At 35.2% G+C, this 26801-nt stretch overlaps 3 protein-coding genes across 5 annotated transcripts in view; 2 read left to right on the top strand and 1 right to left on the bottom strand.

Moving 5' to 3' along the window:
• LOC128988996 (zinc finger protein 708-like) overlaps nucleotides 1–26801 on the top strand; it is a 56354-nt gene that overhangs the window by 12275 nt on the left and 17278 nt on the right. Inside the window, exon 1 of one of the 3 annotated variants that reach the window (XM_054410841.1) lies at nucleotides 10416–10517. The exons of 1 other annotated variant lie outside the window; for it this stretch is intronic. The gene's annotated coding sequence lies outside the window, so the exon portion shown is untranslated. Of the gene's footprint in view, nucleotides 1–10415; nucleotides 10518–26801 lie in introns of those variants that run through there. One more of the 3 variants, XM_054410840.1, reaches the window with a different exon arrangement.
• Nucleotides 6973–8068, bottom strand: LOC128989109 (uncharacterized). Its single transcript, XM_054410973.1, has 2 exons — nucleotides 7381–8068; nucleotides 6973–7070 (listed from the first exon to the last, which is right to left on the bottom strand). Exons 1-2 carry the CDS (start codon nucleotides 8066–8068, stop codon nucleotides 6973–6975), a joined length of 786 nt encoding a protein of 261 aa, XP_054266948.1.
• LOC128988995 (zinc finger protein 99-like) lies at nucleotides 10511–13616 on the top strand. Its single transcript, XM_054410839.1, has one exon. It carries the CDS (start codon nucleotides 10960–10962, stop codon nucleotides 12832–12834), a length of 1875 nt encoding a protein of 624 aa, XP_054266814.1. The 5' UTR covers nucleotides 10511–10959; the 3' UTR covers nucleotides 12835–13616.

Genomic DNA, 26801 nt, shown 5'->3' with positions numbered 1-26801 from the left:
GCTCGAAATCTTGTACACTGGACACATTTTGACAATCGTTTCCTGATAGTATTTCGAGCAGAACAAATCCAAAATTCCTTTGAAAGAATGGATTGCAAGAGCTTAGGCCCTGCATGCAAATAAACCTTGTGATAACTGTCTATTATAAGAGCGGTCAGATGTCCTTCTTTTGGAAGAAGTGACGGGTGTTTGTTCTGAAACGCTAAAGTTGAGTGCCGTAGTCTACCACCCACCCTGATAACTCCATCTTCATCAAGAAATGGGTCTAGGCGAAGAATTCCATGTGATTTGGCTAAGCCCTTGGTCTGTAGAGAAATTAAATCAGAGGGAAAATACTTCTGTTGGATGTTCTTGATCCAAATAATTAATGCATCATTTAGTTCACTAACAGTTAACAATCCCTTAAGTTTTTTAGACTTGCAATTCTGGTAGAATCGTAAACACCAAGCAGTAATTCGTTTTAACTGTGAAAGCGATGAGAATCGTTCGAGAACAGTGAGATCAACAGTAGGTTCCTCTGTGGTCAAAGCACACAAAACTTTACGAAGTTCTGGGACATCCTCTTGGGTCTTGTTCACAATATCTTGCGGAGGCCAGAGTTCTGGAGCTGTTAAAAGCCAAGGTGGTCCGCTCCACCAGAAAGGATGATGGATGATTTCATGAGGAAATATACCCCTTGATGCACAATCAGCAGGGTTAGACTCGCCAGGAGCATGGAACCATAAAGTAGGACTGGTGCTTTCTTGAATTAAAGATACCCGATTCGCCACAAAGGTTTTCAAAAGATGAGGCGAGGTATGGATCCAATTAAGAACAACAGTAGAATCTGTCCAGGCATACGTTTTCCACTTTAAATTCGGAATTTGCATCAAAAATGATTTGCAGAAATCTAACAATTTGGTTAACAGTACAGCTCCGTACAATTCCAATCGTGGAATGGAAATCCTCTTCAAAGGGGAAACCCGAGACTTTGCAATGACCAGATGTGTTGAAACCGAAGAGTCGTTATGTGTAACACGAAAGTAGACTGCTCCAGCAAATCCTTTTTCTGATGCATCACAGAAGCCATGGACTTGAAGATCGGTGAAGGTCTTTGGTAAAACAAGTCGTGGAATAAATATTTCTTTTAAACATGAAAATTCTAGTGCAAAGCGGGTCCACTGACATTGTATCTCATGGCTAGGAAGATCATCCCAGTTTAGACCTTCTGTCCAAAGTTGTTGGATTAACTGTTTTGCCCACAATACCACAGGGGTCAGCCAGCCTAAAGGGTCAAAAATGTGTGATATTTGAGATAAAATATTTCGTTTGGTTGGAGGACAATCCATAGTATCAACATTGTACGTAAACACATCCAGAGAAGGAAGCCATTGTAAGCCAAGAATTTTTTTTACAGAATGTTGGTCGACATCTAATGACATTGGTTTGTCTTGACAATCAACAGGAATGTCTGATAAAAATTCTGAGTTGTTACTACTCCATTTCTTTAACTCAAAACCTCCTTTGGCAAAAATATGTTCAAGTTCTGATTTTATACATTTAGCTGTTTGTAGGTCGGAGGTACCAGTTACTAGGTCATCAACAAACATGTCATTGCGTATGACTTGTGACGCAAGAGGATAATTTGACCCTTCATCATTAGCAAGTTGCAAAACTGTGCGCATGGCAAGGTAAGGCGAACATGAAAGTCCATAAGTGACAGTTTGCAAAGCATATTTGTTTACAGGCTTATCGAGGGATGATCGCCATAAAATTACTTGGTAAGGTTGATGTTCATGATGTACTAAAATCTGGCGGTACATCTTGCAGATATCAGCAGTGAAGACTATCTCATGAAAGCGAAAGCGACAAATAATATCAGTTATGTCCTTTTGGAGCTTAGGTCCGACATGAAGGACGTCATTAAGTGATTTCCCGTTTGAGGATTGAGCCGATCCATCGAAAACTGTTCTGAATTTATAAGGCTGTGTTTCATCTTTAAAAATACCATAATGTGGGATGAAGTATTTAGAAGATGTGTCATCGGGAGATAACAGTGTCATATGTCCCAAAGTTTCATACTCTGTCATGAATTTACAATAGACTGAAGTTAAATCTGAAGATTTGTGAAGTTTCCGTTCCAAAGAATATAGTCTACGCAGAGCAGGTTGAAATGATTCTCCTAAAGTAGGCGGGTCTTCTTTAAAGGGCAGTTTGACAACATACCGTCCGCTACTGTCACGGGTATGGGTTTGCTGAAAATGGTCTTCACAAAATTGATCATCAGGGCTTAACGCTGGTTTTGAAGGAGTTTCTTCAGTTTCCCAAAACTTCCTTAAACTTTCATCAAGTGTTGATTGTGATGCAAGAAGACATAAGTTGGACATGACAGGCGATGCGCTTGACGGGTTGAAATGTTCAAAATACTTTGAATCAACTGAGCCTAACAAAACCCATTTAAAAATACTGTGAAATGCAGAGGGTAAACCATCAGCAATAAAAAGTTTTCCTCCATCAAAAACTTGGGGAAAAATATCAGCGCCAAGCAAAAATTCAATTGGCGAAGGGATGTCAAAGTTGTTATCCGCTAACTGGATGTGATGAAAATGCTCTCGAACACATGACTTCAGCTTACGAGAAGGAAGATGATTTGTGATACGATTAAGTACAACAGCAGTAGTGACTACTTCAAGGTCATCACTATGAGGTGATTTCAAAACACACTTTACAACTCCTTTAGGTTTTGAAATGGGCACCTGGGACAAACCAGTGATTGGTACATTGTACTTGATGCGAGGCAAACAAAGTTTTTGAACGCATGTTTCAGATATGCATGATATTTGTGAACCTGGATCAATTAGACCTCTAATTTTAACAAATTGTCCAGCTACATTCTGAGCTAAAAGTTGAACAGTGCCCAACAATACATAAGACAAGGTTTCAGTAGACATAACAATTTGAGACGTACAACTGGTTTTGATTTCATTGTATTGAGTGACAACCTCACCAGCAGAGCTTCTAGGCCTATGTACAGAAGAAAGTTGAGACTCGGGAGTAGTATCCACATGTACCAAAGTGTGATGCCGCTGTGCGCATTTACGACAACTTGATTTTGAACGACATTGTTTACGCATATGTTGACTAGATAAGCAATTAAAACAAGCTTCCTTGGATCTAACAAACTCACGCCTCTGCACTGAGTTCAGTTTTAAAAAGGTCGGACATTTGTAAAGGTTGTGCATATCCGAACAATAAAGGCAAGTAGGTTTATTCCCAGAAGTGTCAAAAGCGGATAAAAATGCTTGCCGGGACGGCTCTGCCCTTTTAGGCTGTAGTCTCGATATTTGACTAGATTTTGGCAAATATTTGTCACTAAGCTTATAGGCTACATTAGGCTTAGTAATAGATGACTCATTAGCTATTTCTACTGCATGGCAGTGATTGTTCAAAAATTCTAACAGTTTATCAAAGGTTGGCAGATCTGTTTTGGGACAACTTTCTTCAAACAATTGGCGGGATCTCTTATCTAACTTTCTCAAAGTCAAATGAACTAAAATAAAATCATCAATGTTGTCTGATTTCAAGTTCTTAAGTGCTAGCCTATTTTCAGATACTGTGTCGATCATATGTCGCAAAGCGTTAGGGTTCTCACTAGTGAGACATGGTAAATTCAGCACTTCATCAATGTAAAAATTGGCAAGTACACGCTTGTTGTCATACCTGTCCAAAAGTTTCTTCCAAATGATTGAATAGTTATCATTAGTTACAGGCAACGTTCTAGCTAATGAAAGAGCCTCATTTTTTGTGGAGGACAATAAATAATGAAATTTCTGAATACGGTATTTGAAAGTCCACTTTGGTCGTGGATAAGAGATAAAAAGGTGTCTTTAAAACCTGGCCAATCCCGCAAAGTACCATCAAAAACTGGCAGACTTATTCTCGTTAAATTCAAATTGTGAACTGAAGTCGAAGCCGCTGGCTCCGGTTCAGGAGTGTTTGGATTGAAGCCTAGTTTGCTTTTCACTGACAAAATTGCATAGTATTTCTCATCAATACCTTCAAGTGATTTTTGCAACTCATTTACGTCAACAGTTATCTCAGCAAGTTTACTTAACTTAATTATTTCATTAATGCACTTGGAGTAGGCTTCATAATGTGAGTCACCTTGACTCACATGTAGCCTAACCCCCATGTAGCTGATGTTTTATGTAGCCTAACCTCAAATGTAGAGAAATTTGGTGATTCTTGGCTTAAATCTACTTCTTGGCTTAGCGTGTAAACAGTATCTATTTTTTTGCTCAAGTTTTCCTTTTTAAAACAAAGGACATCAATTTGAGATTTCAATTCAAGTTTGGCCTTTTCTGAAATAGGCATTTTGCAGACAAATTGTGTGGGTAGCCAACAGGTTCACAAGAAAATTTCAAGTTAGGTTGAGAAATAACTTAGGCCTATCAGACGTAAGCCCGATATAAATATGTGTTAAAACATTAGGCTATAGGCTAGGCCTATGTTCATCCTTGAAAATCCAAAAATAAACTTTAAACAGGCACTAGGCCTAATTCAAGGCAAAGTAGACACTTCTTCATATAGGCTAGGCCAGGCCTATGTTTAGCCAAAACTCAATAAAAAAGGTAAAAAGCAGGAAATATCAATTGGATATGTTTAGCAGCATCTTCAATTGGCATTAAATCACAAGTCGAATCTTCGTTAGGCTAGGCCTAGTTAACAGGTAAATCAAAAGTTGTAACTTACCATAAGATGGGTGTATGGTAGGCCTAATTAGGCTAATAAGACTCAATGTCAAATCTAGTTAATATTTGCAAGATATGTAAGCAAATTAGGCCTATGCTTCTTCAATTGTGTTTATAAGATGATTGTAGATCAAAATTCAATAAAATTCCAACTTCTTTCAAGTCCAAAAACTCCACTTCCTGTACAAACTTGAAGACAACTTGTAGAACTTTGTAGAAACTTGTAGAAGGTAGACAAGTTGAAGATTCCAAAAAATTGGTAAAAATAGAATTCAAATATTGAAAACACACTTCAAACAGATTTAAATTTGATATTCCTCAAAAGTTAAAATAGTTTTAAAAGCAGTGAACTAATTTAGATAGCAAAATATGAAGTTCAGAAAGTCACATGTTAAAGTTTGAAGTTGAACTATTAACTTGCACACAGTAAAAAATCGACTTTAAAAGTTAAAAAATGTAAATTAAAAGGCGGGTTCAATTAATTATGCGGTTGCGAAGGACCATGTTTTATAATGCGGGTTGAAAAAGGCGAAAATTGGTAAAAGTTAAAATGGTAAAAAGGAGGGAGCAATAGAGGTTATGACTCACCCTACATAGGTCTACTCAAATCAAGTGGGCTGAACTCAATCCTCTTCTAGCTAGAGTAGAATATCCTCAGCTTGTTTTTTAGTGCTCATGAAAGGCAGGTATTAGACAGGATTATGGAGTATGTGTGTGCAGTGGAATTGCCAAGAAATAAAGTTTGAAATACTAAACAAGGACCGTGCCCTGTTAACACTCCTACTAGTAGACTAATGTCCCCCTTCTTAAGGCTCAGCACGCCTTTCCAGCCCTTCACAGTGGGGTCAATTAGTGTTTTAGATGTCCTCATTCCTAGGTAGTTCTTCCAGGCCAAAGCCTTTTGAGCCTTGACCCAGTCTCGGACTTTGGCTACTCCTAAGCTTATGGGGGTACCGCAGTAGGGTTCGGGTCCTGACAGTTGGTCTTCCGCACCCTTCCTGGCCAATGCATTCATGCCCCGAATGTCCAGGGACCCATGACAATTTGACTTGGTTCCGCTCTGCTAGCATTTTGAGGGTGTTTTTACACCCTTTAACTGTTCGTGACTCTGTCACACATGACCCAGCGCCTTCAATGCTGCCTGGCTGTCAGAGAGAATAAGGATTTTCCCCTTGCTCAGATTCTTACCTAGAATGTTATAAGCACAATACTTAATCGCCAGGACCTCTGATTGAAATACTGTTGTTGTTCTGCCCAAGGCCAGGGATATGTTGGTTTTGTTGCCATACACTCCCAACCCTGATCTCTCATCCTTTCGACTTCCATCGGTGTAATAAACCAAGCATGCTCTATCAAAGTTGAAGTTACACTGTTGCCAGTTATCTCTTCATCCTATAGCCACTTGGTAAGGAATCTCGAAATCGTATTCTTTGTCATGAGGTCTGGTATGCTTAGTTCCATGTCCATACTTGGGAAGTCCCTTAGGATGGACAGGTGACCAGACTGCCTCTGTAGATTTAGCTCGCCTCTGCTTCCTGTTTTAAGGGCAGATATGGCTGCACATTTCTTGACTTCCAGCCTTAGTGGGAGCATGTCGGGTATTGCCTCCATCGCAGCTGGGGCAGGATTTCATGGTCCCGCAGATCCCCGAGCACACTAGCCTTTGCAGCTGCTGCAGTTTCCTGCCAGCTACTATCTGCTCAGCCTTAGGCCACCGCACTAAGGCTGCATATGAAACCATTGGTTCATAGTACTATAGCTTCATTAGTCCAATGTATAAGATTGGGACTCATTTCTTGCCAAAGGTTCTTCTGCAGGCTCCAAATGCTCCTGTGCCTTTTGCAAGTACATAGTCAAAATGCCTGCTCCAGGTAAGTTTCTGGTCCAGGTAAACTCCAAGGTATTTTGTTTCCTTCACAAGTTTTACTCTTTTCCCCTGAATTTTGGGGGGTGTTAGATTTGTTCTCCTTCTTGTAAAGGTTATCTCAGTTTTGTCAGGGTTAATTGTGAGGCCCTCTTTGGAGCACCACCCCTCAATGAAGCTCATGTCTGTCTGGGTGAGGTTGTTCACTGTGGCTGCATGTTTTCCTCTGACAGTCAGCACTAGGTCGTCTGCAAAGGCTTGGAGGTCCATGTTTTTCCTGTCTGCCTCTCTCAATAGATCGTCCACAACAAGAGCTCACGACAAGGGCGAGATAACTCCTCCTTGAGGGTACCCCTGTCAAGCTATGATAGCTGTAGATTAGCCGCCCAATTCTGCTGTCACCTCCCTGCTCTTGAGCAGAGCGTTAATCCAAGCTGCTAAGTCGGGGGAGATGCCCCTGCTTCTGACTGCAGCATCTATGGAGTTGTAACTCACATTGTTAAAGCACCTTGTATGTCCCCTGCCAGGAATTCCTGGTGTTCCAGAGTTTCCTCGATCTTTGCCACTAGGGTGCTTAGGGCCATTGTTGTTGATTTACTCTTCATGAACGCATGTTTGCTCGCACTAAGGGGGTTGATATCTAAATATGTGTCCCTAATGTGGTGGTTTATCACTTTTTCCATGGTCTTTAACATGAAAGACGACAGGCAGATTGGCCTGTAGGACTTAGGCTGGGCCTGGTCTCTACCTTTTTCAGGAGAAACCCCACCCTTGAATTCCTCCAACAGATTTGGATGTATCCTAGGGCAAAGCTGCCCCTGAACAAAGCTATCATATGATTTATAAGGACCTCTAGTCCTTCTTGGATGAGAGCTGGGAATATTCCGTCCCCGCCTGGGGACTTGAAAGAGCTAAAAGATTCGACAGCCCACTTCACGACCTCCGGCTTGAACAGCTTACTTGAGAATCTTCTCGCCATTGCAATTTCCCTAGGCGATTTCCTATTCCAGGGTATCAAGTGTTGTCCTGTTGAATTGCCTAATGGGGTGTTCCCTCGGAAGTGGGTGTTCATGAGGACTTCAAGAGTCTCCTCCATGCCTGTTGTGTGACTCCCATCCTCCCGTATTAATGTGCCAAGAGGATTAGGCACATCCCTCTGAAGGGCTTTTTGGAGTCTGGCTGATTCTGGTAGGTTTTGAATCCCCTCACAGAATTGCCTCCAGGTCTTCCTTTTACTTTTCCTTGTCTCTGAGTTGTACTCCATTAGGGCTCTTGAGTAGTTAGCCCAATCCCTCGTTCTTTTTGTGGTGTTAAAGAGTTTCCGGAGTTTACATCTCATCTTGCTTAGCCTCTCGTTCCACCAGGGCACGTTTCTTGTTGTCCTTTTGGTTTTGAGAGGACAGTATACCTCGTAGGCTTTTAGCATTGACCTGTTTATCAGTTCTGCCTTCATGTCAAGGCCGTCAATGGTCATGAGTTGGGGTCACCTTATCTTCAACTTCATCCCTGAGGGATTCCCTGTATCCCACCCAGTCAGTTGTTTTAAGAGCCCTGTATGTCAAAGCGCTTTTGATACTTGCTAAGCACAGCTGATTAGTTGAAGTTCAAATCATTACAATTTAATTCTCTATCAATCCTTGAACCTCATTGGTCCGTTACCTGTGTTGTTATGAGTAAAACTATGCTGTTATGAAAGTAAACAATGCTATGTGAAACTTTTCAATTATAAGAACTGAACTGAAACGGCTACTTTAAAAAACGGTCGTAGGTAAAATAACTTTTAAGCACAACATAAAGGAAGTAAAATGTTTGGATTTAAAAGTAGCTTCCCCAACATTGATCTAGTAGCTAATTCTGTTTTATACACTCTATGGTACCATATTCAAACCAACAGACATAGGGTAAACTACGATAATGACTGGCTAGTCCATGCGAGCAAATCCCCTTAGGTCCAAAGGAATACACGACTAGTGGAAATGTAACAAGCTATTTTGAAAATATACAGAATTTGTTAATTAAAGTGAAAGCAAGTTAGGCTACTGATACTGAATTATATACGTACGGTATGTCTAAATGACAATACCGAACAAAGCATTAGTTTCAAGAACGCTATGCGCACAGTTTTTGCATTCCTGCATACATCAGCTTTGCTATTTCATGAATCAGCCTCTGTCTGTTTCCCAAATCAGTATCTCTATGAATCAGTTTGGGGTTTCCTGAGATTCTTTGGCCTGAAATATCAAACATTCATTCCTAATGGAGTTTTTAAAAACATATTTAGTATTAGGCCTAAACATCTTTTGTCATTAACATTTACATAAACCTTTTAAGTGCAGCTTTGTATTAGATCCTATTAGACAAATTCTTCAAGATCATTTACAATTTTGTAAAATAAAGAAATAGATAAAGCCATTGACTATTTATACCTATAGTCAATGATAAACCATACTCCCCTAGTAGATTTCTCATCCTTAGCCAGAAGCCAATTTTATTGTTGGTTCCGTCAGTGCACTGTAGGCTGTGTTTTGTTTACAATTTGTTTCTTGTTACAGTAGAACATCTTTAATCCGAACCCCCGTAGTCCGAACATCCACTAATCCGAACGCCTCATTGCTGTACTCTATACACAGTACAGTACAGTACCTAGTTCTTTATTGTATACTGTATTTTTTTTTATACACGCATCGCAATTGTTTTTATTGTAATGTACAGTACTGTTTATTCACTATGTTTACTACTGTATTAAATAATCACTGTATTTTACTTTATAAAGCATTTTTTCACTTTACCCAAAAAAATTACGATCCATTTTAGCTATTGTTATGTAAAAACAATAATATGTTCTGTAATCCGAACTATTCACTAGTCCGAAGAACCCCCGGTCCCAATTAGTTTGGATTAAAGAGGTTCTACTGTATTTCAGTCATTTAAAACCTCATTCAACCAAATAAACAATCTAATCTTAAACAATAACTTGTCCCCTAGTAATACAACCAAATTGAAAAGCACAAATCTTGAAATATCTCTAAAATAATAGAAACAAAATTTCATGGACGCTTGATCAATGTCGGACATGAGATAGACACGAAAAATGAGCTTTAAAATTTAAAATGGGATGAGAAGTCCACTTGTGTTGGTTAGTCGATTAAGTGTAACAAAGGGCCACGTAGCCCTAACTTTACCTGTGTGTTCATTCAAGATTTTGATTACCGTACATATATGTTGGTCCCTGGGATAACATAAAACTAAGCTAATTCAAGGGGGCCTGCATTGATTCTGGGAAGGGACCCTAACCCAAAAAACCATTTCAGTATTAAACACTTTATGCTCACACTGAATATATCTTCCAGAACTATTTAGATGCAATGGCTATAGTTCAAGTTCACGGCAAACCTACTTAATTCATCACAATGACTTGCAATCCGAAATGGCCAGAAATCACAAGAATATTAAGTGATACAGCGGAATCGGCAAATTATCGCCCCATTATATATTATTGGTTGAGTTTACGACCACTGGACGACCTCTAGTTTATATTAAATAGGATGTAATGACCTTTTCTAACTATGCCAAAATATTGGGTTGAAGTAGGAAAAAGATTTGCTTGAAGGAGCAAGGTTCAAGAAACTTTACAAAGAGTAAAAATGTAACACATACAAATTCACAATACTCAATTTTAGATAGTGTGAAGGCTACAACCCTGATTTTAATCATTTTTATATTCATAAGCTAGTATAAATTATTATTACTATTATTATTTTTTTTTAATGCCTTTTACTCATAAATGAACAAACAATAAATATGTATGGTTTGTTTCAGAAGTGGCAATAGACAATCCCAGACATAAGGAACAGAAACTTTAGTTTGTTGCCGTGAAGCTGCATATCATCTTGATGTAATACTTAAAACAATAGCTAAAAAAGGTATTAAGTTTCTATTGAACACTATAAAGAATCAATAAAGTCAATAACTACTTTGTAAAACTATAACTAAGCCTCTATATTATAATTAATATTTAATATAAGATTTGATAAATGTTTAAAAGTAAAAAAAACTGATAATTTATTTAAATAGGCCAAGTAATATAATACAATTGAACTTAAGAGACAAGTAAAAGAAGTAGGCCTACGGTAACATTCTACATCTATATCGTACAATAAGTTATACAAATCAGTTATGAGATTAGAGCAAGATATGTCTAAAAATTAAATGAGACCTATAAATATAACTTTTGAACATTTAACAATATCTTCAAACAGGGGAAATATTTTAATGGACATACAAAGTATTCTGTCTTAATGAGTAATTAATTAGCGACTAGGTTATCTGATAAGTTCCATAAAGCAAGATAGTAAAAAGTTAAAAATGTTAAAAATCACTAAAAAGCTTTCTAATCAGTGTCCATTATGTAGAAAGATCTTTTCATGTCAGACAAAAATGAGGAATCATATATTGAAGCATACAGGTGAGCGTCCCTTTAAATGTTTGAAATGTGAGAAAACATTTATCCGACTAGATCAAGTAACGAGTCATTTAATGATGCATTCTGGAGAGCGGCCTTTTAAGTGCAATACTTGTGAAAAAACCTTCACAACCAAAAAAGGTATGGACAGTCATAAATTAGTTCATACGGAAGAGAGACCTTATACCTGCACTGCATGTGGAAAATCCTTCAGATTTAAAAGCAATTTGAAGGTACATACATTGCTTCATATGGGACAGCGACCTTATAAGTGCACTTCATGTGGAAAATCCTTCAAAAACCAGAGCAATATGAAATTACATACATTGGTTCATACTACTGTAGAGCGACCTTATAAGTGTAATACATGTGGAAAATCCTTCAAATTTAAGAGAATTTTGAAGAACCATACATTGGTTCATACTGTAGAAAGACCTCATAAATGTGATACATGTGGAAAATCCTTTACAGCCAAAAAATATTTGAAGATACATACATTGGTTCATACTGGAGAGCTACCTTACAAGTGCACTACATGTGGAAAATCCTTTAGATACAAAAATGGTATTACGAAACATAAATTTTCCCATACTGGAGAGCTGCCTTATAAGTGCATTACATGTGGAAAATCATTCACAAGCAAAAGCTATATGAAGGAACATAAATTGATTCATACTGGGGATGGAGCTTATAAGTGCAATATATGTGGAAAATCCTTCATATCCAATTCAAAAATGAAGAAACATACATTGGTTCATGCAGGAGAGAGACCTTTTGAGTGCACTACATGTGGAAAATCTTTTAGAAGCAAAAGTAGTTTGAAGGAACATATATTTGAACATACTGGAGAGCGACCTTATAAGTGTACTACGTGTGGAAAATCCTTTAAAGCTAAAAATAATTTGAGGAAACATACATTTGTTCATACTAGAGTCCGACCTTATAAATGTACTACATGCAGAAAGACTTTTATAACCATTGGCCAACTGAAGAGACATACATTGGTTCATACTGGAGAGCGGCCTTATAAGTGCAATACATGCGGAAAATCCTTTACATTCAAACCCGACTTGAAGAAACATACATTGGTTCATACTGGAGAGCGACCTTATAAGTGTACTACTTGCGGAAAATCCTTCACAACCAATAGTTTCATGAAACGACATGCATTTGTTCACACTGGAGACAGACCTTATAAATGCAATACCTGCAAAAAGTCCTTTATAACCAGTGGCCACTTGAAGAGACATAAATTGATTCATACTGAAGAAAAACCGTATACGTGTCATACATGTGGAAAATCCTTTACCGAAAAAACTAACTTGAAGAATCATACATTGGTTCATACTGGAGAGCGACCTTATAAGTGCACTATTTGCGGAAAATTTTTCTCAACCAATAGTATAATGAAGACACATACATTGATTCATACTGGAGAGCGACCTTATAAGTGCACTACTTGCGGAAAATCCTTCACAACCAAAAGTATAATGCAGACACATTCATTGATTCATACTGGAGAACGACCTTATAAGTGCACTATTTGCGGAAAATCCTTCTCAACTAATTGTGCAATGAAGAAACATACATTGATTCATACTGGAGAGCGACCTTATAAGTGCACTACTTGCGGAAAATCCTTCTCAACCAAAAGTATAATGCAGACACATTCATTGGTTCATACTGGAGAACGACCTTATAAGTGCACTATTTGCGGAAAATCCTTCTCAACCAATAGTGTAATGAAGAAACATACAATGGTTCATGCAGGAGTTTGACCGTATAAGTTCACTTCATAAAAATCCTTCAGAGCCGAAAGTAATATGAATGAACATGCATTAGCATATACCGGAGAGCGATGAATGCACCACAATTGCAAACTTCTTAAGAATTATAAAACCTTTGATGTAACAAAAATCTGTTCAAACCGGAAAATGACTCACATACGTTCATTACATAGGAAAAAATCTTACACCTAAATGCTATTTAAAGGAACACTAGTAGCAAGCGTCACTTTGTAATTTCAGAATCCATTACATTTTTTCATTAATGTACAATTAATGCTCTGAGCTAAATTAATTATCTATTTTATACGTGATAATCATTAACTTATCACTGACTTATTTTTAAGCAAACCCTGAACATAACATTGTTATTATTAGTTTTTTCCAATACAATATAAAATCACGCATAAATAAATGGTATCAGAAATCTGACGTATACTTTCTCCCATAAGCTTGTCAACAACCTTTAACCTCAACAACCTCTAAAGGTTTTTAGATCATGTGAGCTATGATAATTTTGTAGGAAATAATCACAAAAGTTGTTATAACTTTTGAACAGTAATTGTTACAGTAATGGGGATTGCATTATTTTGTTTAGAATTATAAGGACCATAACACATTAATTTTAATAAAATACCCCCGCCGCAGCAAACCTGCAGACTAAGCGAATTTCCATTTGCCTGATTGGATTTACACTAAAATGTCTCCTTAAAAATATTACATTTATTCCCTATTTAAATAGCATTTGTTTAACAAGTACCTACTTAGGTTTGCTGCGACAGGGAGGGTGGTAAAAAAGTGTTTTTTTGTAAAATTTTTATAGTTTAGTATGAAATGAATGCATTTTCCGAATTTGATCAAAATGTGCTCTTAAGCAAGCAAACTACAACAGTTTAAAATTTTCTCCATAAGAATCACAGGAGAATTTTAAATTTACTTTTTTTTTATTTTCTCCGTAGCCATTAGGCGCATAATAATTCTTCAATATACTAAATTATTTGTTTTTTAAGCTCTACAAAATGGTTTGGAAAAAAGTTGCTAAATTTTATGTTTTTAGGGTCAAAAATGGGAAAAACCAATTTTTACCCCATAAAACCCCCCATAAACCCCTCTACCCATAGTCCGATGCTGGTTCGCGAACTCAACCAAATAAACGTAGGTTTACACGTTTGTACCAAATTTCATAAAAATCTGATGACTTTTGCTTGAGTTATCGCGCTAACGGACACATATATCTATATATATAAAATCCAATGTATGTTTGTTTGTTTGTTTGTGCGTTTGTGCTTTATGGACTCCGAAACCGCTCGACAGATTGTAATGGAACTTTCAGGCATTATTAAGCATTATTCAAGGATAGTTTGTGTGAAGTTTGGTGCAGATCCGTCAAAAGGGCGCCGCCCCAGTGGCTCTTTAGTTTTCCATGTTAACCTTATGAGTACTCATATTTAAATGGAATTAAAGAATCTTTACAGCTGGTTCAACTAAACAGTTTGATTCTGTGATGTTCAATAGCATTAATACCCCCGCCGCAGCAAACCTGCCGACTAAGCGAATTTCCTTTTTTCTGAATTGATTTTCATCAATTATATTTAAATAACAAAAGGTTTAACGAGTATCTAGGTTTGCTGCTACAATGAAACTGGTAAAGTGTGTTTTTTAGTCAAATATTAATAGCTTAGTTTAAAATAAATAAATTTGCCAAGTTTGATCAAAATATATCCATAAACAAGCAAACTACAACATTTTACAATATTCTTTATAAGAATAACATGGGAATTTTAAATTTACAATTTTTTTAAATTTTCTCCGTTGCCAATAATTTAACAAAAATACTTTGATATACTAAATTATTTGTTTTTTTTAAGCTCTTTAAAAAGGTCTAAAGAGAAATTTGGAAATTTTGTGTTTTGAGGGTCAAAAGTGAGAAAAACCAATTTTTACCCCATAAAACCCCCTGTAAAACCGTGTTCCCATGGTCCGATCATGCTGGTTCGCGAACTCATTCAAGTTTAACCCGCTTTACACCTTTAAACCAAATTTCATCAAAATCGGACAAAAATTACTCAACTTATCGCGTTCACGGACACATATATATATCTAACAAAAAACCACTAAGTGGTAACACTTTCCCCGCCAAGTCAGCAATCCAAAAAAGTTAATAAATCATTACTTTTTCCGCCAAGAAAAACAATGTAATGTATGTAAGTTTGGCAACTTGGCGGCAGACTTTTGCTTGGTTTTTTCATTTTAGTTACGTTCGTGGATAATTTCACAAATCAACTTCTCTAATTAATTAGTCCAACTAAGTATAATTTATGAAATATGGCACAAATAAGGTCAAATTTTGTAAAATAAGCTCTCACCTAGCAATGTACCAATGGGAGGGATACTTGCTCAATGAAACTAGTTTTATGGTATTTTTTAAAGGGATCGAGCAAAAGTCTGCCGCCAAGTTGCCAAACTTACATACATTACATTGTTTTTCTTGGCGGAAAAAGTAATGATTTATTAACTTTTTTGGATTGCTGACTTGGCGGGGAAAGTGTTACCACTTAGTGGTTTTTTGTTAGATTTTATTTATTTTTGTAGAAAATTAACAGTTAAAATAAAAATCCTCTTTTCTCTGATATATAGACCACGGCACAACTACATCTCATTTAATTTCAATAATATTGTTAATGTAGAACTAAATTCTACATTTTTGGTCTTATATGCTTTAAACAGATTAAAAACTTTTTGACACACGTACCAAAATTACTATTTAACAAACCCACTGGGCTTAAACTCAGTTTCAAATTTCATCAATGCTCATCTTGAACAACATAAAATGTGTTGATGTTACATAAGTGTTCTAATAATTAAACCCGTATATCTAAAGACTAGTGTAAATTGAGCCCTTATTAGAGATGTAAAAATGTAATCAAACTAATTAGGTTTGTTAGAAATAGCATAAGGCAAAACAAATATTGAATAACTCATTTATCCTAAATTTACATATCACTTTTTAATTGCTTGTTTAACATATGTAGAGTGATTTTCCCGATCGTTTTATTTGTTTTAGTGTATCAAAACATAGAACAAACCTTAGTACTAGCGTACTAGTACTAAGTTTCAAGTTCCTAGGTTTCATATGTTTTGATAAGTAGTATTAAACTGTTAGAAATGACGAGCTGCTGTACCAGTGTACCATCGGTACACTGCATTTTTCAATGGAAAGTATTGGGGAATATCACTGCTCTAAGTAATTTTATATAGTAAGTAGTTCAAATCATTCAGTATACCTGAAAAAAATACTTTATAAAAGTATTAAAATAATTTTTCAGCTGTTCCTATGAATTTCTCTAACATTTAATTAATTAAGATTTAATCGCAGCTGGTCCTTCTTTTGTCTTGATTTTAATCCCATGTTATTTAAATGGGCCAAACTCGTACTTTGAGGGCTTGCCAAGGGTTTATGGGTAAACGCGCCGACTTGAGACCCTCAAAAGGCACATCTACACGCTAAGGGCTTTCAAACAACATAAAAAACATTAAAATTGAGCCAGTGGTTTGGGCTGTAGGTCCGTCAACATTTAAGGAGAAGAAGGAGAACACGGAAAATTTGTGAATTTTCAAACTAGTTTTTCTTGGCTCAAACACAACCGTTTTTTAAATTCTTTTTTTTAATTTTGTTGAGAATGATTGCCCCTATCCAGTAGATGAACAATTATTTTAATAGTTTTTGTTTCTTCAGAGCTATAGACGAGTAAAAAAGCCACTTTGTCACGTCATGTATATATACACTGCAGCAGCTGTGTACCGCTGGGGGACTTGGCGGGGCGGAACGCTGCCGCGTTCCTTAATATATAAATCTTTCTCTATATATATATATATATGCATATATAAAAATTTGAACGAATGGTGTTTTTGGCCTCTGGGGACATCAAAATGAAAAAGTAAATCGGTCCCGGGCCTAGGTCTTACCATGCCACCTACGGTAACAGCTACTTCCCTATAGGGAAATTCGCTAAAAAGTAATAGGTTTACCAACAGAGTGCAGCACTATTATTTTTTTTTAATTTATGACAACAGCTAATTTGCAACCAAAAGGTGAGTGAGCGTAGCGAACGAACTTCAACCAGGACGTGATTGAGCCATGCGAACGAGCTCATCTTAAAAATGAACGAGCATTTGACATAAAACCACATTAGGACAGGACGAAGTCTGTCGGGCTAGCTAGTAAATGTATAAAAATACATTATTTGAAACTAAGTAGGTAGGTACCCTTTAAAAAAAATCATTTTATTGATTTTATTGATTTGTAATAAAATGAGTTTTTAAAAGGATACTTAGTTTCAAATAATGTATTTTATATCAAAATAGTAGCCCTAATCACTACAGTTTTCATAATATAAATATATATGTATATTTATATATATATATATATTAATAAGCAAAATAATAAAAACCAGAGTACCCTGAAATTCATTTTTTATTTAAACTGATACGTATTTCGGCACTAAGGCCATGATCACAGTATGAGTGATATGAAAGTATGTAAACAATTAAAATAAATAAATAGTTAATGACATGTTTTGAATTCAAAGTAAAATTTTGATTAAATGGTTAGGTGTATTTTTTAACATGTAGATGTGTAAGATTCTTCTCTGATTTGTCTGATTTTTTCATGAATTGGATTTTGTTTTTGTTTTTGCATTATATTGAAGAGTATTTTATAAAGTATTTTATTTATTTTAATTGTTTACATACTTTCATAACACTCATACTGTGATCATGGCCTTAGTGCCGAAATACGTATCAGTTTAAATAAAAAATGAATTTCAGGGTACTCTGGTTTTTATTATTTTGCTTATTAATTGAAAAAGTACAGTAGTCCTAAAAAGTGAACAGAATTATCAATATATATATATATATATATATATATATGAATTTAATTGGATGGTGTTTTTTGCCTCTTAGGGACCTCAAAACAGAAAAGTAAATCGGTCCCGCGTCCAGGTCTTACCAAGAGTACTACGGTATTAGCTTATTCCCTATATGGGAAATTCGCTAAAAATGGGGTTTTTTCTGAAATTAATTTTGTTTGTAATTTTATGGGATTTTTTATGGAATATTAACATAAAATTACAATAAATTTTGTACCGTAATTTCTATAGAAATGGGATTTACACCATTTTATTTTCTTCAGAATCTTAAGCACTATAACATGGGTACTCAATCAATCAAGAAATTTATTAACACAATAATTACCAATACATAGGATACAAAAGTGCAAAAACCACAAATGGTTTGTCTGCACTAAAAATTTTTTTACTAAAATTTTTAAGGTGCTAAATTTTAATCAAAATGATTCCGACAGTTTTTGAGAAAATTAGATTTTTCGTTATTTTATGGGTTTTTATGGCAAAATCCCCATTAAAAATCTAAATTTCAAGAAAATGAAAAAAATACCCTGGAGATACCATGGATTAGTACCTACATACCAAATTTCATCAAAATCGGACAACAGAGGTGGTCTGTAGCTCTGTACACATCCTCACACACAGACACACTGACTTCACTTCAAAAACCACATTCAGGGTTCAGGGGGACCCAAAATGGATATATCTACTCAAACTCGAAAATTTGACGAAAACAACACTTTCTCCATATACTTATTACCAACGCGGATATATCAGCTCATGGTTTTTGATGTTCCGGACGGGAAGCGGATATATCCGCCTTCTCTTCAGGCAGACTGGAAGGTGCTTAAACAGTAACCAGATGTTTGGCGGTACCAAGGCTCCACTTTCCTGCTCTCTCCATGGCTGCGCTCTCTCCTGCACTCCCCCCTCTTTCCCGCGCCTACCCCTCTCCCGTGCCACCCCCTCTCCTGCGCACCACCCGTCTCTCCTACGACCCCCCCTCGACATTTCGCGCTCAACACATGTTCTCTTTATTTATTGTTTACATATTGTTCTTTGTTTATTGCCTAACGTTGTCATGGTCATATCTTCAAAGACGGGTGGCGGATATATCCGCTGCTTTTCTACTCATCCTCGGACGGGTAGCGGATATATCGGCATAGTTAAAAAGTAGTAAAAAGTTATTTTGACAAAATGAAGTGTTGTTCCATTGTGTTTATTTTATGTATACTTGTATAACAAAACAGAAATAAGGAAAATTAATTTTAATTTTTTCTTGTTCTATGTCACGATTTTGCCCATCCGGGAAGGGTTAAACAAATAATATTAAAATATTTCACATGAAACATCACCATTTGTAACAATAATCTCATTATCACGACCCTCTGTTTTGATGTAAACAAATGTAAACATGAAAAAGTTCAGATGATTGACAACGGAATTCATCACTATCTCTGAAATTTTAAAAGCCTATAGGAGAAAGGGCTTTCACAGGATATCATCCAAATCTGCAAAAAGGTACACCCGGAGGATAAGAGCTTTAATTTGATACCTAATGTGCCACTGTTCAGGACATTAAAAATTATGTTTTACATTTAAACATCAATATAACAGACTTGTATTATTATTCATATCATTGAATGTCCTTATAATGTATAGGTTTGCTATCCTTCCATTTGAAGTACCTAGTCTTATAAATCACATAAGCTCATACCTGAGTGAGTACAATTGTGAAGTAATACCGTTTGTCCAACTAATGTAATTTTATTTTAGACCATATTGATATTTTTTTAAATTGAAGAAAACTATGCAGGATATTTTTTTTGAATTTGCAATGAAAACATTACCAAACTTTTTAGCAAATTTCTTATATAGGTAATAAGATATTGCCGTATGTCTCATGGTAAGACCTAGATCCGGGACCAATTTACCTTTTCGTGTTGAGGTCTCAAGAGGCCAAAAATACCCTCTGTTCAAATATGTGTGTCCAATGCGATAACTCCAGCAAAAATGACCCCTGACTTTGATTAAATTTAAGTCAAACATTTAGACCTACATTTATTCAAACGAGTTGGCGAACCAGCATGATCAGACTAACTTAAAGATGGATTTAAAGATGGTTCATTGAATGAGGTAAAAATTTTTGTCCCCCATTTCCCCCCCTAAAAAACATAAAACTGTGCAATTCATTTCCAAACTATTTTGTAGAGCTTAAAAAAAGAAAAAAATGTGTTTTGAAGTGTTTTTGTATGACTAACTAACCGAATAAGCACGAGCAAACAAATCAACACTGAGTTACAATGTAGCACAGTAGATTTTCGTCTCCAAAGTTACAGCAATATCTGGAGTGTCGTCCATTCAGGTTGCAAACTGACAGCTCTTCGCTAAAGTGGGTTTTAAATCATTTACGACAAGTTGGTAAAATTGCTAGGTGGATGGATAACCTTTATTAACTCATTTCAATTAACAATGGAACTCATTATGGAGATACCAATCATATTCCAGATCTAATATCTCGAATGTACAAAGAAAACGAGCCGACAGAAGTGCCAATGCATAGGACCAGATTAAAACTAACCTTGTCCCAATTGGTGTGAATTCCAGAAGTTTTTAAAGACATTGCTGAACACCAACAAGAGGACCCGGAGCTTTCAAAAATAATTAAGAATCCAAAACCTAATCAAGGATACACAGTAAACCAAAGCATTTTGATACACCAATCTTAGATAAACAATAAGAGACAGAATCAAGTCGAGCATTCATTGCCAGCTGCAAAACCCGCACAAAATACAAGAGTAGGTAATTTAGCATCAGAAATGATCACCAAACAATTTGAAAAGATTTGTATTGATTACAGGAGGAAATTGCCGAGGTCAAGAAATGGCAATCAGTATCTTTTCACAGTTGTAAATTCCTTTTCAAAATACACAATTTTATTACCAGCTAGCAACCTATTTGCCTGTAAAACCCTTCGTCCTATAGGCTGTTAATAAAATTTCAGAATTTGTGCTGAATTCTTTAGTCAATCGTCTGAACTTTTTCAAGTTTACATTTATTTACATCAAAGCAGATGACTATGATAGAATTAATTTTTTTACACCCATAGAAAATGGGGTTATCGTTGAATTAAAGATTGTAAAATATTTTGTTATTTGTTTAAAATGTTGTTAGCTCAGATTAGCTCAAACTTTGAACTAAAAGTTCTACGGCTTTTGAAAACACGAAGTGACACTGGCTTCATTATGTTTCTTTAAGTGTACTGTGTATTTATATATATACAGGGTGTCATGTTGATATACCAAATCTTATAGATTTATCTGTTATTGTTTTATATATATAATAAAGTTTATTATGCAAAAGTAATGTTTAGAATATTTTATGGAATTTGCCGCCGTAAACAAACAAAGATTTGTTATTGTTTTGTCAACCATTCAAATTTGAAACGACAAAAACTGTACAAGTAATGTTAATACAATTAACTTTAAATTGAAGGCATAACCTAAAAAATTTTATGACTTTCGTAATGTTCCTAACTAACACTGTTGATGGAGATTGGTATGAAATTGAAGGTCTCCGTTAGTAAAACACCATGCCACAAACCCGAGCACGTGGAGTAAAAAATTTCAGGTCTCCTTCCTTAAATTTGCAATCTTTATTTTACTGTCATCCGCTAAAAGTAGGAAGAAAATCATAAAAACCGTAATCATAGGTTGATATGCACATCAGATAAAAGGTCTTTATTAGTAAAATACAATGCCGCAAATTTGAGCTCAAAATAACAACTGGGTAAAAAATATCAGTCTTTCAAAGAAAAAAAATAGCAGATTCGAGAAATATTTGTTTGGCTTCCATTTTTGACTTGGTTATCTGTTTTGAGTTTAGCTTTGCAGCAGTGTATTTTACTAAATAAGATGTGTATTTTAATTGGAAACCAAACTAGAACTATGCTGCTATTGTCTGACTCCTCGTGGACTAAAGAAGTGATAATAGCTTAAAAGAGTAGACATTTATGGCTATTATTTATATACCAAGTCTCATTACTTTATCTCCATTGGTGAAAAATAAATTACACTGTTCTGGGACCTTTCAACCACACTGTACAGTACACTTATAGAAACAAAAATAAAGTATAGTAGTAGTCAGCGTCATTTCGTGTTTTCGAAATAGGCAGAATTTTGAGTTCAAAGTTTTAGCTAGTATATATATCTATTCTATACTAATATATAAAAATGAGATGGTGTGTGTTTTTGTGTGGGTGTGTGTGTGTGTGTCTGTCTCTGTCTGTTACCTAATAACGCAAGAACCACTGAACCGATTGAAATAAAATTTTGAATGAAGGTAGCTTATATACCTGTTTATCATATAGGCCTATTCCTGTTTTTATATTTCCCTTGGGCTACGCCCCATGGGCTTCCAAAGTTTCAATGTTTACATTTTGGAAGAATGTAAAATAGTAAAAAGTATTAATTGAAGTCAGCTGTAAATACTATAATTTGACAGTTCAAACAGCAGAGAGACACGGCTCCTCGGTACGGTTAAGAGGTACGGCTCCTGCTCCCCAGATTCTAAAGTTTTATGATTATGAGAATAGTTTGATTAATATTTTTATGAAAATATACTTATATTTATGGAAACAGAAGGATCATTACGATGTATAATATTTTCGAATAATTTTGATATGGTAGCTTTATGTTTACAAATTTGAACTGATAAACAATGTTTGGATCGGGATTTTAATAGATTTTAAAAACTAAGAAATATGTTCTGGTGCAGTTTTGAAAATTTAACTGACACAATGTTTACAATACACTTTTATTTGTGTTTTAATTAAATTTACAAACTAAATTTCAACTATACCACCTAGTTTTATTCTGTCCAGAGGTTGCTACTAATTATATTTTCTTCTATCATCTACTTCACATTCCCTTTTTTAAATTTACAGAAAAATCCTTAGTAGTTGTATATTTACAACACTGATTTTTTTTACTATGGAGAATATCACAAAACTAAGCTGCGAGCAATTCAATTTTGCATCTAAAATCTGTAACGTACGGTAACTATGTTTCTTTACTTAATGTATTAAATAATGAAGTAATTTAATGCAAATACATGCACGTTTTGAACTATGGAACGAGTTAAAATAATTACGGTTATGTATTTCATTGTTGATTTATATTTATGGTGAAATTTGTGCCCTGATTAACAATAATAGTGGTAGGCTTTCTAACAAAAGGTAATACAAGTTTTCCATTAGTTTATTTTTGCTTATTATTGTAATATATACACACTGATCTGCAGGTAAAGATTTAACTTTGAAAAAAGCTCATTAGCTATGGTAAAACATATCAATTATGTTAAATCAATATAAACTGTTTTTTCTCTTTACTACAGTGCTTTATGTTGTGCGATTATTTTTCCTTATTTACTTTATATGTACGTTTATGAACTAAATAAATGTTTAAGAAAGCTTATCATTTGAAAATTTAATCGTATGGGTTCATTATTTCCATAAATGCATCAGCGCCTCATATAACTCGTACTAGGTAGCCTTATAAGTTAGCCTAGCCTTAAGGAAAGATATTTGTCAAACTAAGCGTTTCAATTGAGTTATGTTCCTGAAACCTAAGGGGAATGCGTAACTATTTTATACAACAGAATTCAAGATAACATTTTTTCGCTTAAGTGTCCTTTCCGTTGTGAAGCACGGGTACAACAGCTAGTATAATATATAATATATATGTATGTGTATATTTATATATATATATTTAAATATTTTTTAAATATTATAAGTCATTATAAAGGGTCAGAGTTTTAGTTTATTAAAAGAACGTTTGTCTGAAAATTTTGTCAACCATTATTGTAATGTGCTATTTTTAGTTTATTTTGTTCTTGTTATGCTGAAGATTAAGCTTTTTCATAAGATACTGTACCATTTATACAGTTTATTTTTTGTATTAATAAAGAACTTTTTCATTTCATTTCATGTATATAACCTATATTCCTACATTTTGAAGGAATTTGAACGGATTATGAAGAACGTTTATGGACATTCCTCACAGAATCTAATATGAAGAACGAGTTTGTTTGTCTGTCAAAGACACTTCAAAATTATTTAAAAAAATTGAAATCATAATGTGCTTGATTTACAGGCAATTTATACAAATTAATAAAATTATGTACGTCTACATATTTTTATAGTTTTTCCAGTAGCTTGGCTTTGATGATTTAGGAGCTTATTTCTGAGCATTTGAATATGCTTAAGTGGTAAATGATTTTTAATATTAATTGCTGTGTACAGTTGGTCAATTAATAACCAATTAAGTTTAAGCCTGTATGTTGTGTAGAAAAGATAAAATGTAGTTATCTACCAAAAAATCTTCGGAATAATTTTAGGAAAAGAAAACAACCCACTATATTTTTTGGTTTGTTAAAAAATATATGTTTTAGCAATTAACTTGTTCACTGCTAAAGGAAAATATAAAATTGAATCGTATTGCTAAAAAACTTTATTGTTGTATAACATTCCTTTTTGTGCCCTTATTGAAATACAATATTATATAATACAATCGGAAGTAAATATGACGTCAAAAAGTGACGTCATACTATTAGGTCAGTACTGACCCATCAGGAGCCAGAGTCAGAAAAAAATTTAAATTTCACTGAATACATTATATATGTCACTAAAAATATATGTTCTAAAGATATATGTAGTCATTATCATAAAATAACCAACATAAAATAGTATATCAATTGATTGGAATTTATTATGACTTCATAATGTGACGTCATATACATGGGTCAGTGCTGACCCATCAAGAACCGGAGTAAAAAAAAATTGAAATATTTAACAAAGATGAAAGATATAAAAGATTTGAAATTTTAATACAATTGAAATAAAATAGTTTAAAAGTTAATTGAAATTGAATATGACGTCATAAAGCACACAAAAGTAGCACATCGAGGGGCGTTCACAGTAACGTGGGTCAGTACCGACCCAGCCGCCTCGTCGGGAGCGAGACGCGGGAACCAACTCAACAGTGAACAAAGCAAGTCAAACACTACACTACACTATAACGTGGTATAAGTCCACCTTCGACCGACGCTGGGCTTGCACTGAGCAACAGATTGATGCACTGCAGTGTGGGTCAGTACTGACCCGGCCGCATGAACGATGCGATCGCCGTGGGTCAGTACTGACCCACCCGCAGCGAACGTGTTAAGTGAAAAAGTTGCCTGACAAAAGTTACTCCAACTGCTTATTTTGTGTAGGTTATAAAAAACATGCGATCCTTCTTTTTTTACTTTAATGTTTTTGGGCGGTTTGTTTAAAAAAAATAAATAAAACAATTGCATACAGTTTTACACAAGAATTATAAATTAGGCTTACAAAACAAAGTCAACTACGATATTATTATTTTAACAGAACAAAAACAACTGCAGGTTAAACAGACTGCAAAACAATATTTTTGGATTGATGACATTGACCAAAGAATGCTCTCTGATTATACTATTAAAGTTCCCCGAGCAAAGCTTGATTCCCAGGTACTAGTATAAACTGTGCAATGTTTATATTACCAAAATTATGAAATATATTTTAGTATTATTTAACAGTTGTTTTTATCATAAGACCCACACATACTTTTGTTGCATAAATAAGTAATCAATATACTCAATACATTGCATGGAAAGTTTGTAAGACTTACATATCCATACTAATGTATAAAAATGAGATGGTTTGTGTGTCAGCGGGGTCTGTATATTAAAATTCACTATGGCTTTTAAATTTAGATTTTTTAACTCATCTCTGTCATCTAGATCGTTGGGTCAATAAGTTTGAGGTTGAGTGTTTAATGAGGGTGTCAGGGAGGGGGTGGTTACAGGTTGGGCAACATCACTTGTACACTCATTACTTCACAACTTTTGTCAGAAGACCTTATCTAAGTAGGGGTTTTTGTCACACCTTCACTTGTGTTGTTAATTGGCACGTCTGTTGATTATCCTCTTCCCAAATCATCAGCTTTCTTAATCAATGATGTTAAATTTCACCTTGTTTATAAAGTCATTACAAGGAAGCCTGCTTCGGAGAGTTCTGGAAGGGTAATCATTATTCACCACCATCATCACTTTGGCGTTTGTCCTATGCTGCAGCTGGTAAACTTTGGTCACCATGTGCTCAACAGGAACATTATCTCTTACACAACCGGCTGGCAAACGAACTATCAGCTTTTGGCCTATCTGTTTTATGTCCTGTGTTAGAGATTCAAAATCTGCATCTTAATCACTGATGAGTGGTTTCATACCCACTTAGATTTAGTTACCCAACACTTAAGATGTATGGAGGTTTTGACAAATTAAGTGTTTATTTAGCAAATTTGTTGTTGAAGGTTTCTCAAAGTGTTTTCTAAATGCTGTTGCTACACCTGCACTCAAGTGTCTGTCACTGTCAATGTCAGCAGAGATACAGTGGATAAAAGCAACGTCCTCTTGATCTCTTAGCTTGTGTATAGCGGTGTTCATGTCTGCTTCAACAATAATGACAGGTACATCAGAGGGTAGTCTCATCTTCTAGTTTTTGGTTGTGGAGGAGTTGAAGCAGCAGTCCTGAAAGGTTTTGACAATTTCCTCTGCAATCTTTCTTTTGTCCATGGTTTGTGTGCAAATGGCGTGGCAAGAGAGTAAGTTCTAGCAGTCTTTTGTTTATTCCTGAGCGATTAATTTTTCCTACTAGCCTATCATTAGTTTCCTTTAGTTTTACCATCTAATATTGGTTTGTCGTTGCGCATAGGCAGTGCAACAACAAGGTTTTTTTTTAAGTATTTGCCAGTAAGTTATCAAAGTTGCCAATCAAACTCCCGATACTTTGGTTCTCGACATCATCGGTCCCACCTGTCACCAGAATACAATCATTTTTTTAATCTTTAAAGTCCTTTGTAACGTCAGCTAACAATGTCAGCTTTACATTTCCAGACATATTAGATCAGTTTAATATTGTAGAAGATTGCTAAGACCACAGCCATGGCTGTCAGCCAATATCGGTAATTTAGATTTAAATTT

This window comes from Macrosteles quadrilineatus, unplaced genomic scaffold, assembly GCF_028750875.1.
Source record: "Macrosteles quadrilineatus isolate MER2022 unplaced genomic scaffold, UCM_ALF_1.0 Scaffold_3__2_contigs__length_128488019, whole genome shotgun sequence".
NCBI classification, from domain to species: domain Eukaryota; kingdom Metazoa; phylum Arthropoda; class Insecta; order Hemiptera; family Cicadellidae; genus Macrosteles; species Macrosteles quadrilineatus.
Note: the sequence above shows the minus strand (reverse complement) of the source record. Positions and strands in the feature narration are given on the sequence as shown.